The sequence below is a fragment of the Ahaetulla prasina genome, chromosome 9, assembly GCF_028640845.1.
Source record: "Ahaetulla prasina isolate Xishuangbanna chromosome 9, ASM2864084v1, whole genome shotgun sequence".
Classification (NCBI taxonomy): Eukaryota; Metazoa; Chordata; class Lepidosauria; order Squamata; family Colubridae; genus Ahaetulla; species Ahaetulla prasina.
In genome coordinates, this window is record NC_080547.1 from 24,840,161 (window position 1) to 24,852,838 (window position 12,678).

Genomic DNA, 12,678 nt, shown 5'->3' on the forward strand with positions numbered 1-12,678 from the left:
AGCTAACAACTGGGTAGGAAAAGACATAAGTTTATACTGTAAATAACTTTTCTTATTAAAAAGAGAGAGAGAGAGAGAGAGAAGGCGAAGGGCAAAGCTTTGATTCACATTAGAGATCCTGCGATTTTTCCGAACAGGCTCCCAAAAGATCACAAGCCCAGATTCAGAGGGAGACAAGGCGATAACGTCACGCCATACGGACGAAGGCGATTGGTGAAGACGTTCCTCCTCTGAACCAATCCGTAGGCCGACGGGCGTCGGGTGGCACGCTCGCGCTCTCTCCGCCTGCCTCTCCGCGAGGCTTCGGGTTGCCCCGAGCAACCGCCAATCCGATCCGACAGTGAAAAAGCAAAACCAACGCTTATTGGCTCTCCTGGGAAATATCTCGTTCAACGCTTTCCCGGGATTGGTTAAGATTGGCCGTTTTCGGAAGGCGAGGAGTTTGGGGGTAGGTCCGGTCACGCGTGGAAGGCCTCCGCTCGCTTTTTTTTTATTGTTTTATTTTTATTGATATTATTTCTGTCTCGTGGCTGGATCCTTAAACTGAGGGAAAAAAATGTTTTTAGTTTGCTTTTAAGGCAGGCAGGAATTCCACCGGGAAAGCTTTGACCAGGATGGTCTCTGCCTGCTAGATTTACCATATGGATTCCTTCCACCTTTTCTTTTAATCCTGTTTGTGCCCAATGGGGCCACTTTGACTCACCCGGGCAGGGGAAGAGAAGGGGAATTGGAAGTATTTCCTCTTGAATGGCCGTGATTAAAAGCAGGAAGAGGCACTGATTTAAAACATACAAAGTTGGATATACCAGAATTTCAGGGGTCTCCAACCTTGGCAACTTTACGACTTGTGGACTTCAGCTCCCAGAATTCCTCAGCCAGCTTTGCTGGCTGAGGGATTCTGGGAGTTGAAGTCCACAAGTCGTAAAGTTGCCAAGGTTGGAGACCCCTGCACCAGATCAGCCAACTGCCTTTTGGGGCACCATGTTGTGTGAACGCAACCCTTGTTTAGTCTTACGCTGCACAGTGTATTGTGCAGATTCAGCAGATTTATTTGGGAATCATGCATAACGTGAGAATGCAGCCATTGAGCTGTTTTTTTCCTCTTGATTTGTAGAGCTGGGCTGCAAAAATCCCCATGAACAGATTCTTTGCTGCCATCTAAGAATTACCAGATTTTTGCAACAGGCAACCTCCACTTACAAACATTCATTTTAGTGACTGTTTAAAATTGAGTGACTGCAAAAAAGGCGTCTGTTTTTCACGCTTATGACCATTGGAGCATCCCCATGGTTACCTGATCAGAATTCAGATGCTTAGCAATTGGGATGTATTTTTGATGATTGCAGTGTCCCAGGGTCACGTGGTCGGTCCCCTTTTGCACCTTCTGACAAGCAAAATCAATGGGGAAGCCAGATTCACTTAGCCATGTTACTCACTTAATAACTGCAGGGATTCACTTAACTGTGGCAAGAAAGGTTGTAAAAGGAGGGAGTTGGGCTGTTCTCCAAAGCGCCTGAGGGTAGAACAAGAAGCAATGGGTGGAAACTGATCAAGGAAAGAAGCAACTTAGAACTAAGGAGAAATTTCCTGACAGTTAGAACAATTAATAAGTGGAACAACTTGCCTGCAGAAGTTGTGAATGCTCCAACACTGGAAGTTTTTAAGAAAATGTTGGATAACCATCTGTCTGAAATGGTGTAGTGTTTCCTGCCTGGGCAGGGGGTTGGACTAGAAGGCCTCTAAGGTCCCTTCCAGCTCTGTTGTTGTTGTTGTTGTTATTAAAATGGGGCAAAACTCACTTTACTGTCTTGCTTAGCAACAGAGGTTTTGGGCTCAATTGTGGTGATAAGTTGGTGATTGCCTGTACCTCCTTTTCTTCCTGTCTTTCAACCATGATGTGTGACCTGGTTTAGAATAGAATAGAATTTTATTGGCCAAGTGTGATTGGACACACAAGGAATTTGTCTTGGTGCATATGCTCTCAGTGTACATAAAAGAAAAGATGCGTTCATCAAGGTACAACACTTACAACACAATTGATGGTCAATATATCAATATAAATCATAAGGATTGCCAGCAACAAGTTATAGTCATACAGTCGTAAGTGGAAAGAGATTGGTGATGGGAACTATGAAACGATTAATAGTAGTGCAGATTCAGTAAATAGTCTGACAGTGTTGAGGGAATTATTTGTTTAGCAGAGTGATGGCCTTCGGGAAAAAACTGTTCTTGTGTCTAGTTGTTCTGGTGTGCAGTGCTCTATAGCGTCGTTTTGAGGGTAGCAGTTGAAACAGTTTATGTCCAGGATGCGAGGGATCTGCAAATATTTTCACGGCCCTCTTCTTGATTCGTGCAGTATACAGGTCCTCAATGGAAGGCAGGTTGGTAGCAATTATTTTTTCTGCAGTTCTAATTATCCTCTGAAGTCTGTGTTTTTCTTGTTGGGTTGCAGATTAACCTTGCTTCACTGGGAGAATTTTAAGCATGTGAATCACCTATGCAACCCAGTGCTTCCCGGAGGAAGGGAAATATCAGTAGTAGCACAGCACCTAAGTAAATGAAGCAACAAAAAAGAATGGCATCTATTGGTTTATTTCCTTCCACGGTTGCCATGCAGCTTGGAAAACAGAGGGGTGTTGGTGCAGATGGAAAAAGAAGTGACAATTTAAACACATTAAATAAAAATAACTGGTTTATGAAGTTTCCTTTAACTTTTCTTAACCTTTCAGAGAAAAGGATGACTGGTACAATACTTGGAGTTGGGCCTGGAGTATTCATCTTGGCAGTGGTCTGGGTCTTGACTTTACTGCTGTGCATGTTGTTATCCAGAGCTGCTGGACTTGCTAGGTAAGATCTCTATTACTAGCAAAATAAATGGAGGGGAAGCTGCTCTTCAAATTAATTTCAGGCAAAGCTTAAGAAAGCAGGAGATTTTTGTGCAAATACTGGAGATTCTTAACCTGAATTGTCCTAGCATTATATCATACAAATGAGATGTTAACAAAGATTTTTCATTGTGATGAACACTGGTAACCTGAGCAGCAATGAGGTGGTGTTTTTTTTTAAATTAGATCATTCAATTCTCTGGAGTGTTAGCTCTGTAAATTTCCTAATGTTGATCCATGATCATGTTTACCTGTCAGGGCAGTAGCAGAATATGATCTAGTCTCCAGGAAGCCTCCTCAGCATTTCTTCTGCTCATTCACCAGGTTCTGTTTCTTTCCACTGTTGAACATAATTTCTGTGCTCTTAAGTTGGCTGTAGCAAAATGCTGCGATGAAAGACTGCCTGGCCCTAACAAGGAAATTTTACACAGCCTGCCTCACTGCAGTTGCAGGTTTCTGGACCAGTGGAATGGTCCCACTTGATCATGATAACTATTGATCTGCTGACCTGTGTATAGAGGTGATTCAATCCTTTCAACAGAATCATTTCGCTTATTGGGCACCTGCTGTTTCTCATTAATGCTCCTGTGGTCCTCTGTGAATTTTCTTAATTGTATCTGGCATTGTTTCTTTGTATTAGTGTCACATGTAAAGCTTTCTTTGAAGTAGCAAAGCTTTTATACAATTTCAAACATCTTCGCTTTGTGCTATAGCTATGTAGCAATCTCCACTTTCTATTTTTCCCCTCATTCTGACTTGCTAGTGTAACTGTTCTGTGAATATCTGAAGAGGCTATTTCAATGAAAGTATAGAGCCTGTAATAAGCAGTTGTTCAATAATAGGTCAATTCTTGTCAAGTGAATGGAGCATTCTGACATTGCTTATGCATATTTAGCATTTCAGTAACGGAGTCAAACTAGAGCTGTTTATGGTTCTTGTAAGTATTTCATAGTATACAAGGTTAGGAATTAGTTGAATTAACTACTTCTTGTAATGCTGAAGGTGACTACTAAACTTTAGAGAACCATGGTGTTCCTTTTTTAAAACCAGAAGTTTAATGTACATCACTTTAATATTGTTTGTATGAAAGTATAAGAAATTTGTGAAAAATGTTTGCACTTTGTTGTCAAAAAATAATGTGAGTTTGCAGGAGAGATTATTAAAAGGTACTCTGAAAAGTTGCATGAAATGAAAATTGACAGATATGTTACTTAATATAAGACATGAAAATTCATTTTCTAGATTACCCTGACATAAAGACAGATCCTCCCCAGATTCAGAGTTGCAAATTTCAGTAATTAAACTGATTAGAAGCATAATAAATATCAGAATGTGTAATTAAATGTGTTATAAATTATCATTTTATAATCTGATGCCAGGCACTTCCTGTGCCTTCTTCCTTTTCCCTTCCTGGACTTGATGGCCCTTGTTCTGCTTACTAATGTAATTTTAGGGTTTACAGAAGATGTTATATCATGGCTGAAAGAAGAAAAAAGGGAAATCCCAGAGTTTACCTTCTTTTTCATCAACAGATTAAAGACATATAGGAATTCCTCGATTTACAATCTTTCATTTAGTGACCCAAATTCCAACACCCCTTGAAAAAAGGTGACTTATGTCTAGTTTTCAAACTTATTACGGTTGCAGCATCCCCATGGTCACGCAATCAAAATATGAGTGTTTGGCAACTGTCATATATTTATAAACGGTTGCACTGTTCTGGGATCATGTGATCACCATTGTAACCTTCCCAGCTGACTTCCAACAAGCAGAGTCAATGGGTGAAACCAGATTCATTTAATAATTTCATGATTCGCTTAACAACTGCACTGATTTGCTTAACTGGCAAAAGCGTCATAACATGGAACAAAATTCACTTAACAACTGCCTTGCTTACAGTGGAAATTTTGAGCTCAGTTGTCGTAGGTCAAGGGCTACCTGTACATCTAATGTTTGGCTTATGAGCAAGAACTAACGTAGATTATATACAAGTAAGAGATGATAGTATTCAAATGTTGTGATGATTTCTGCATTAACTTTTCTATTTCTTTAGGTTTTCAGTCATTCTGGTTTTCTTTGCTGCTGTGATCATCACTTTAATCTTTTTGCTTTTTCCTCGAGCCGGCAAGTTTCCCGCTCCAGTTACAGAAATCAAGGTAAAAGCATCTGCAAATCAAGGTGTTCTGTCTCAGCTGTTGATGAAACCAAGACAAACAGCGGTCTTTGAGCTGATTGAGCACATGGGCTAAGTATAGTCTCAATGAAATGCATCACCCCAAGCAGAGAGTTAATTGCCTGTTTCTCAACCGCTGCCAGAACAAGGGAAGCATTGCTGGAGGTGATGACAGTAAGAACCAGAGTTAGAATGCTAGTGCTGCCCTAAGTTATTAGAAGCTCTGGGCTGGCTTGGCAGTTGGGTATCAAAGACTCCAACTAAGAGTGGGTGGATACTATGGATCAGATTGAATTTATGGCAGACTAAGGGCTCAAGGATAGGATTCTATTTTGAAGCAAGTATCTGGCAGTACAGGGAAATGAAGCAGCCTCTCATAATGATTTGTTTGAGCAAAATTAAAAATAGTCAAAGTAACTTCTTTTGCTTGCCTGAAAATCTAGACATTTGACGTTAAAAGTGAAGGTTGTTTTATCGAGTTTAACTGAAAGACCAAGCCGTTTGGTTTAGTTGTTTGAATTCCCATTCTGTGATCAGCAGCAAGCACTAGAGGAGTCCCATTGATTACAGAGACTTGCCAAATGAATTTTGCATTTGTGAAGTTTGTGCTGTGTCTTATCTAAGGATACAAAAAGGCAATAAGAGGCATCTGAGCAATAGAGAAATGAAATTAAAATCTGAAACTAAATAGCTCTTTATCCCCAGGCATGAAAAAAAAATCAGCTATAAAAACTTAAGTATTTAAGCTGGAAAGAGAAGTCTCGAAAAGAATGCTTGCTCACCTTATTAGGTGAGAGGAAATGCTTTTACACTAAGGTTTGTTTGCAAAGGGAACATGCTTCCATGTTGTATTATTCATAGAATTTTTCCCCCCATTAGAGAGTGCCTTGCTTTTCTAGGAGTCCGTTGCATCTTAAAAAGGAAAGTTCAGTTATAACTGCTTGTTAAACTTTTGGAGAAACTGTCTCATTTATGCTTCAGCTCTTTTTTTGTTTTGATGAAAAGATTCTTCAACAGGGCCACACAATTACATTTGCATTCTGAAGCTTTGATTTGGATTTATACAATTTCCTGCTTCCTGTCTCCTGAAATTCTATTCTGTCTGCTTATAAATCTGGTGTGGGTCAGGACTAATGAGTAATGACTGTGTTGTCTTTTACTTACTAATCGTTGGCACTCAGTTGAATATTGCCCCAATATAAAAAAATTAATTAGCCATTATGGCTGCTGTTTATTTTTAGGGTCAGCCAATATAGGTTTTGCTTGAACTTCTTTAAAGCCAATGCTCTTTGCTATAATTTGCAGCAAGTTATGAAAATGACCCTTCATGAATTATTTCTTTTTTTTTCATTGCTCAAGCCAGTGCTATTCCTTTTATGGGGCTCTCCCATATTTGCCACTACTTAATGACTTGCCTCTCATAGTCTCAGACAACTAATTCTACAATTAAATAGAGCAGGGGTGGCAAACTCAAGGCCTGTGGGCCGGATCTGGCCCTTGGAATGCTTAGATTTGGCCCATGGGGCTACCCTGGAAACAATGAGGAAACGGCTCCTGGTGCCTCTGCCAACGAAAACAGGCTCTGGAGTGCCGTTTCCGGCTGCAGAGGCCTCCTGCAACCCTCTGCCAGTAAAAACGGAGCTTGGGAGGGCCGTACATGAGCTCCGTTTTCACTGGCAGAGGGTTGCAGGAGGCCTCTGCAGCCGGAAACGGCGCTCCAGAGCCTGTTTTCACTGGCAGAGCACTCAGGCTGCCACAGGCGCCCCCAACATGAGTGACATCGAGCAGGCCATGCCCACTCTGGTCATACCCACACCCGCCCCCCCCCCCAGGTCAAACACAACCCTGATGCGGCCCTCAGTGAAATTGAGTTTGACACCCCTGAAATAGGGGAATGGATGCTTTATTATAATTTTTCTAAAAAAAAAAAATCTTCCACATTGAAAAGTTCTTAACCATCTGAGCTTCAGATTTGTTTTAAAAAAATACTATTTTTTAAATCTAGAAATAAGACCCACCATCTTTTGCAAAAAAAAAAAAAAGTTCCATAATTAAAGATGTGAAGACGTTAACTTTGAGCACTGATAGTGTTACCTAGTCAGAGAGTGAAACATCCACAAGTAAACCACCAAACTCAGAGAGCATTAAGGCTTTCATGATAACCTTAATTGTGATGAACACAACCTGTCTTCTTTGATCTCAGGAGCTGCTTCTTATTCCTCTACGTGCAGATCCTTGGCTTCTGCTTTTACCTTATTAGAGTGCATCATAACTCCCCTCCCCATCTTTTCTTTAGTAGTGCGTATAGTTCTACCTTTTTCCAATAAATCACACTTTTACTAATGTAGCTGATGCTTCCAGCAGATTTCACCAATAATCAAATATTCCTCTAGGCTTTTACCTTGCTGCTAGATTAACCCTCCAAAGCAGTCTGAATTTTTATTAAGAGCTGCGTGTCTCTCTCTCAGATCAACTTCAGAGGCAATTGATTCCTCTTTCCCAGAGATTTCCCAAACCTAATTCTTTAAATTCTTTACTCATTCTGAAGCTCTTCTGTCCTTCTCTCCTAATGATGAGAGTACTGTGCTTCTTGCAGGGCTCCTTCCTGCCCACATTCCTGCACAGTTCTGCCATCAGCACACTTGTGTAACACAGACCGTTGCCTTACCTAAATTTAAGGGACAGCCAGTGCAGCCCTTCTCCACAAGGGAGGTCAATGTCATTTCTGAAGGAAAAACATCTGTAAAAGTTCCATGTATCTCTTTAGTTTTGTTTAGATTGTTCCATGTTTCCTAAGTCTAATTCAGTGTAGCAGCGACAAACAATAAACACCCATCAAGTCTGGTAGATTTTTTTGATATTTGGGATAGGTCAATCACAATTGAACGTTAGATAAAGTTCAAGATGCAAGTGGAAGCCCCGGTTTGGCTAGAAACAAGAATAAATCTACCCTTCACGCATCTCTTTGGTTTTAGAACCAGGAATAGCAATGGAAAGAGTACCAGAATATGTGGGTTGAGAGAGAAGGTAGTATTACAGAAGAGTCATTTGGGGTATCTTTGGAGTTAATTTCAACAGGAGGTTAAGCACAATAGAATATCAATAATGCCTGCACAGAGTGTTCAGCACCCACAATGTGCTAATCGGCTAATTAAAAAGTAAAGCTTGTGGAATGAGCAAACATATCACCCACAGGAAGTTTGTCCTGTAGCCAGGAGAGGTCAAACTTGCATTAATCTTGTTTTGTGAAACTTGCCTTCACTGTCAACACAGAGGATCATGCAGGCCCAGGAGCTGAAAAGGTGATTTTTGCATTGCTTTTCTCTCTGCTGGGCTAAAGGCAAATTGGATCGTACACTGTACGTTTCATACTCGAAGCATGAATTGGCGTGTTTGTATGTCTTTTTGTGTGTAGGCAAAAGTGTTTAATTCCTTTTATCCCCCTCTGCCCTGGTTTGTAAATACATCATAAGAAGATGAATGGTTAAGAAATATAAAATATAAATATGTATTTTAGATAGATGGTCCATAGTCAAAGTTCTGAGTGACCAGGCCAGGCCAGACAGAGTGAAAGGTAGCCAGAACACAAACACACGCCTCTATTCAAGTCTATATTGGAGTCTGAAATTATTTTCACCTTGGATGTTTCCTTGGTTTCTTTATTCTTTTTTGCATATTTGTTCTTTTTTCTTTCTAACTCAATAGAAAGTTGGAAAGAAATTATATAAATGAACTCCAAATTCCACCACAGCATAGCCTGCTCAGGCAGGAGAACCTATACCATTTCAGATAAGTGACCGTCCAGTCTCTTATTAAAAACCTCCAGTGATGAAGCACCAGCAACTCCTGAAAGCAACTTCTGTTCCACTGGTTAATTGTCCTCACAGTTAGGAAGTTTCTCCTTAATTCCAGGTTGCTTCTCTCTTTGGTTAGTTTCCACCCATTGTTTCTTATCCTGCTCTCTGGTGCTTTAGAGAATAAATTGACACCTCCCCTCCTCTTTTTGGCAGCCTCTCAAATACTGGGATACTGCTAACCTTAGTCCTTCTTTTCTCTAGACTAGCCAAATCCAAATCCTGCAACCGTTCTTCATATGTTTTAGTCTCTAGACCTTTAATCATCTTAGTTGCTCTTCTTTGCATTTTGTTCAAATGAAATAGCCCTGCTCTCAGTCCCCAGCCAACTCATCTTAGTTGTCAGGAAAATATGCAGGGAGCTTTAGCACCTGCCAAGACTGATGCAACACGTAGCAGTCTTTCAATTTAATGACATCTAATGCTGAAGAGATCTCTGGCCACAGTTGTGACTTACTGTGTTATATTCTCAGATTGTAGACACCTTCTTCATTGGCCGTTTCATCCTGCTCTTCGTTTTAACTGTGGTTTTCCTGGGATGCCTGTTTTTGCTTCTGACTCACCATCTTCTGCAACCTGTATATGCCAAACCGTTGAGATCTAGCACTTAGAATAATCGGCTGCAAGTCCTTCATGGTTCTTTGGCCCCAAGAACGTTTCCCATTCCGGTGACTGAAGACACAAGATTCAGTTCCATGAATCAGAATGTATTGTTCACAAATACAGAATTTGTATAATACGGTATCTTGAGTTTCAAGATACAAGACGTTTCAGATACAGTAGAATGAGTCTAGCCAAATGTATCCTGAATATTAAGTTTGTTTGTTTTTTCCTTTGTGTTCTAACTTTGGTTAATTGAAAATGTATTTGTATGAAGATGTGTTTGTATAACAGTTCAGATAATGCTGATTCAATCCCATAAAACATGTGTTGCAGTATTGGTAACTGCCCATTTGCCAGACTACTGTATTAAACGAATAAAAATGTGTTCACATGAAATGATTGAACGTCAATCTGGTTTGTAACCAGATTGTTTTCCTCCGGGCTCTGTATGGTGAAACTTCGCTTGTGTATTTCTTTTTAGTACTTTCTGTATTTATTGGATTTAATTTAATGGATCCCCCAGGGCTTATTTATTGTCTACTCCGCCTGTGTAATACAGGTGAGAGATGCTAATGAATCCCTTTGAGAAGTCTCTTGGCCAGATTGTTCCAGGAGGACAAAACTGAAACAGATCATTTTTCTTCACCAACAGATGATCAGTGTTGCTAAATCATAGCTGAGCAACCAATATCATATATTTGTTCCTATGGTTACATCTAACGGATTTGTTTGGCAGAGATAATGTTCAGCTCTGGGTCTGCCCTGACAAAGAAGAAAGTAGTGCCTTAACAGTGGTGCTAGATAATAGCCATACTTTTTGTTGGATGTTTCTCAACCTTGACAGCTTTAAGATGCATGGACTTCAACTCAGATTTGGCTGGGGAATTCTGGGAGCTGAAGTCCACACATCTTAAAGCTGCCAAGGTTGAGAAACACTGCTCTACTGGATTCTGGATTTCATATGTTAATATGCCTTGCATGAATGCATTTCTAAAATACTGTTCATGTTAACTGCAATTATTCTCCATGAATGAGATGTCCAGGACTTTATATAGTCTAATCTTATCCATATGTGTTGGACCAATTCTCATAATCCCTAACCAGCATAACCCACCTGGTATTAAAGACATAAACGGATTGAAATCGGTGGGCTGAGGCATAACTGTATTTTAACATTAAATTAAATATTAAAATTAAATATTCTGCTTTCCCACTAAGTTAGCTAATATTGTAATATGGAAAATAGTTGCATAATAAAAACCATAAAAATACATTGGCAAGGGGGAAAATACCCTGTATTTATCAGACTACAATCTGTGTCACATAATTTTAGAGTCCTGATATTTAGAGCAGATCTAGAGATCATAAGGTCTCTAGATCTGCTCAACTATAGAACGTAGAAGCCAAATTTAGCAAATCCTATATTATTGTTTGACTTGTTTATGTTATTATGGATGTTTAATTGATTTTGTGGATCATTACTTATCATGAATGTTTTTAACTGTTGATTTATGATTAGGATTATAAATCAGGAGTCATTGAGACATTAGATGGTACACAAATGGAATGAAATTTAATGAATAACAGTATTTGCATCATGAATCTGCAAAACTGGAATTACATCAGCCTTAATGGTGGCTCAGTGTTCATATTACTGTCTCGATAGGTGTGTTATCATTGTATGCCACTGTGCATGACATTTTTGCTCTATGTATTTTTAAGGATAATTCAGACACAGATTAGATCTCTTTCTCAATATTCTACTTACCTCTTCAGGGTCTGTGCTTTTGCTTTGATCCTTTTGTTTGGTCATCCTCCTCAGGCAATTCCAGTGTCCATTTTGGCGGTATTAATCACAGAATGATTTTAACATGGCGTAAAGCAAACAAACTCAAAGTGGAGAAAAGAGCTCATCTACCTTTCTTCCCTTAATGAAAGAGGTATGGGAGACAGTCAAGGGCTCCCTCTAACAAGATTATAGATAAGATTTCCTAACTTCATTAGAAACTTGCCCTGGGAATGAATAATAATAATAATAAAAACCTGAAAGGATCATTTTAAAATAGCTGAACCTCCTTTTTAACAAGAGAAATAAGTGGGAAAGTAATTGGCCAACGAAGGAATACTTAAAAACCCAGCAGGGATAGCTTCCTGAAATAGATTAGTGGTGCTTCCATATCACATATTAATTGGCATCAGATGATTTGGAAAGCCATAAAAACCCAAGTGAGGAGAGGCGTCAAGGCATCACAAATTCCAGAGATCGTGGTTGTTCTAATTTCATTTTTAACAATATTTTTATAGACCAACATGGCAGTGTTCTTACAAAGCTGCTTCCATTTCTACAGCGTAAAGTTTTTAAAACTTAGCTGTTTTGTTGTTCCAAGAAGCTTTTAATGTAGCATTTTTTAAGATTTATTTTTCTTCTTTTCCCATTTAAGGATTTGCATGCTCTATTGAAGTGAATCACTTCTCATAATCTGCTTCCCCATCTTTGAACTCTATTCCTTTCTGATGTTATATGGAATGTTTTAAATTCTCCATTGACTATTAACTTGCTGATTTGATAGGCTTATATGGTACAAACCTCAGATATTTGGAGGGGATGAATTTCTTACAATTGCTTATTGTTTGATTGTTCTGCATACTGTTAAGTCTCAAGTATTATTTAATCAACTGTATTATCGATTACAATTACTCATTAATAATAAATATCAATTATTTAATTTTATTTATTTGTATTCTGCCTTTATTATTTTTGCAAATAACCCAGTGGCTAAAGCAAGTATTGAACTCGCAGCCTCCTCCTTTCTAGCCTGGTGCCTTAACCACTAGACTAGACCAAACTGGCTTTCAATTATGCTTTCAATATTGAACTTTTGGACTGCATCAATCTGTATAATGATCTATAATATTATGGTCCCAATGGCACTGAAGGAGGCAGCTCCCTCTGTTGAAAGGACTGTCCATTGGACAGTGTCCAACCTGCTAATGTTAGGATTAAAAAGCATAAAGGGAGCATGATTTTTCTATGAAGTTTGAAAAGACAGTGTTCTGACCCGGCTTCCAAAAACTACAAACCCTCTGTACTTAAATAAATGTTCCCTTTATTAGGAGCACCAGCAGCCCTTGCAAAAACTCTCTCTCTTTCTCTCTTCTCACA

The 12,678-nt window shown here is 39.3% G+C and overlaps 1 protein-coding gene across 3 annotated transcripts; it reads left to right on the forward strand.

The window, feature by feature from the left end:
- The first annotated feature begins 348 nt into the window (after positions 1-348).
- On the forward strand, positions 349-12,246 carry TMEM218 (transmembrane protein 218). 3 transcript variants are annotated; one of them, XR_009156509.1, is made up of 5 exons: positions 349-448; positions 2,730-2,847; positions 4,939-5,041; positions 9,386-10,334; positions 10,440-12,246. XR_009156509.1 is itself a non-coding variant. In XM_058194798.1 (4 exons), exons 2-4 carry the CDS (start codon positions 2,738-2,740, stop codon positions 9,521-9,523), a joined length of 351 nt encoding a protein of 116 aa, XP_058050781.1. In that variant the 5' UTR covers positions 349-448; positions 2,730-2,737; the 3' UTR covers positions 9,524-12,246. The 3 variants fall into 3 exon arrangements, 2 of the variants coding, with proteins under 2 accessions (XP_058050781.1, XP_058050782.1); XM_058194798.1 differs by having other exon boundaries at positions 9,386-12,246; XM_058194799.1 differs by lacking the exon at positions 349-448 and adding an exon at positions 936-2,381 and having other exon boundaries at positions 9,386-12,246.
- The last annotated feature ends 432 nt before the right edge of the window (positions 12,247-12,678 follow it).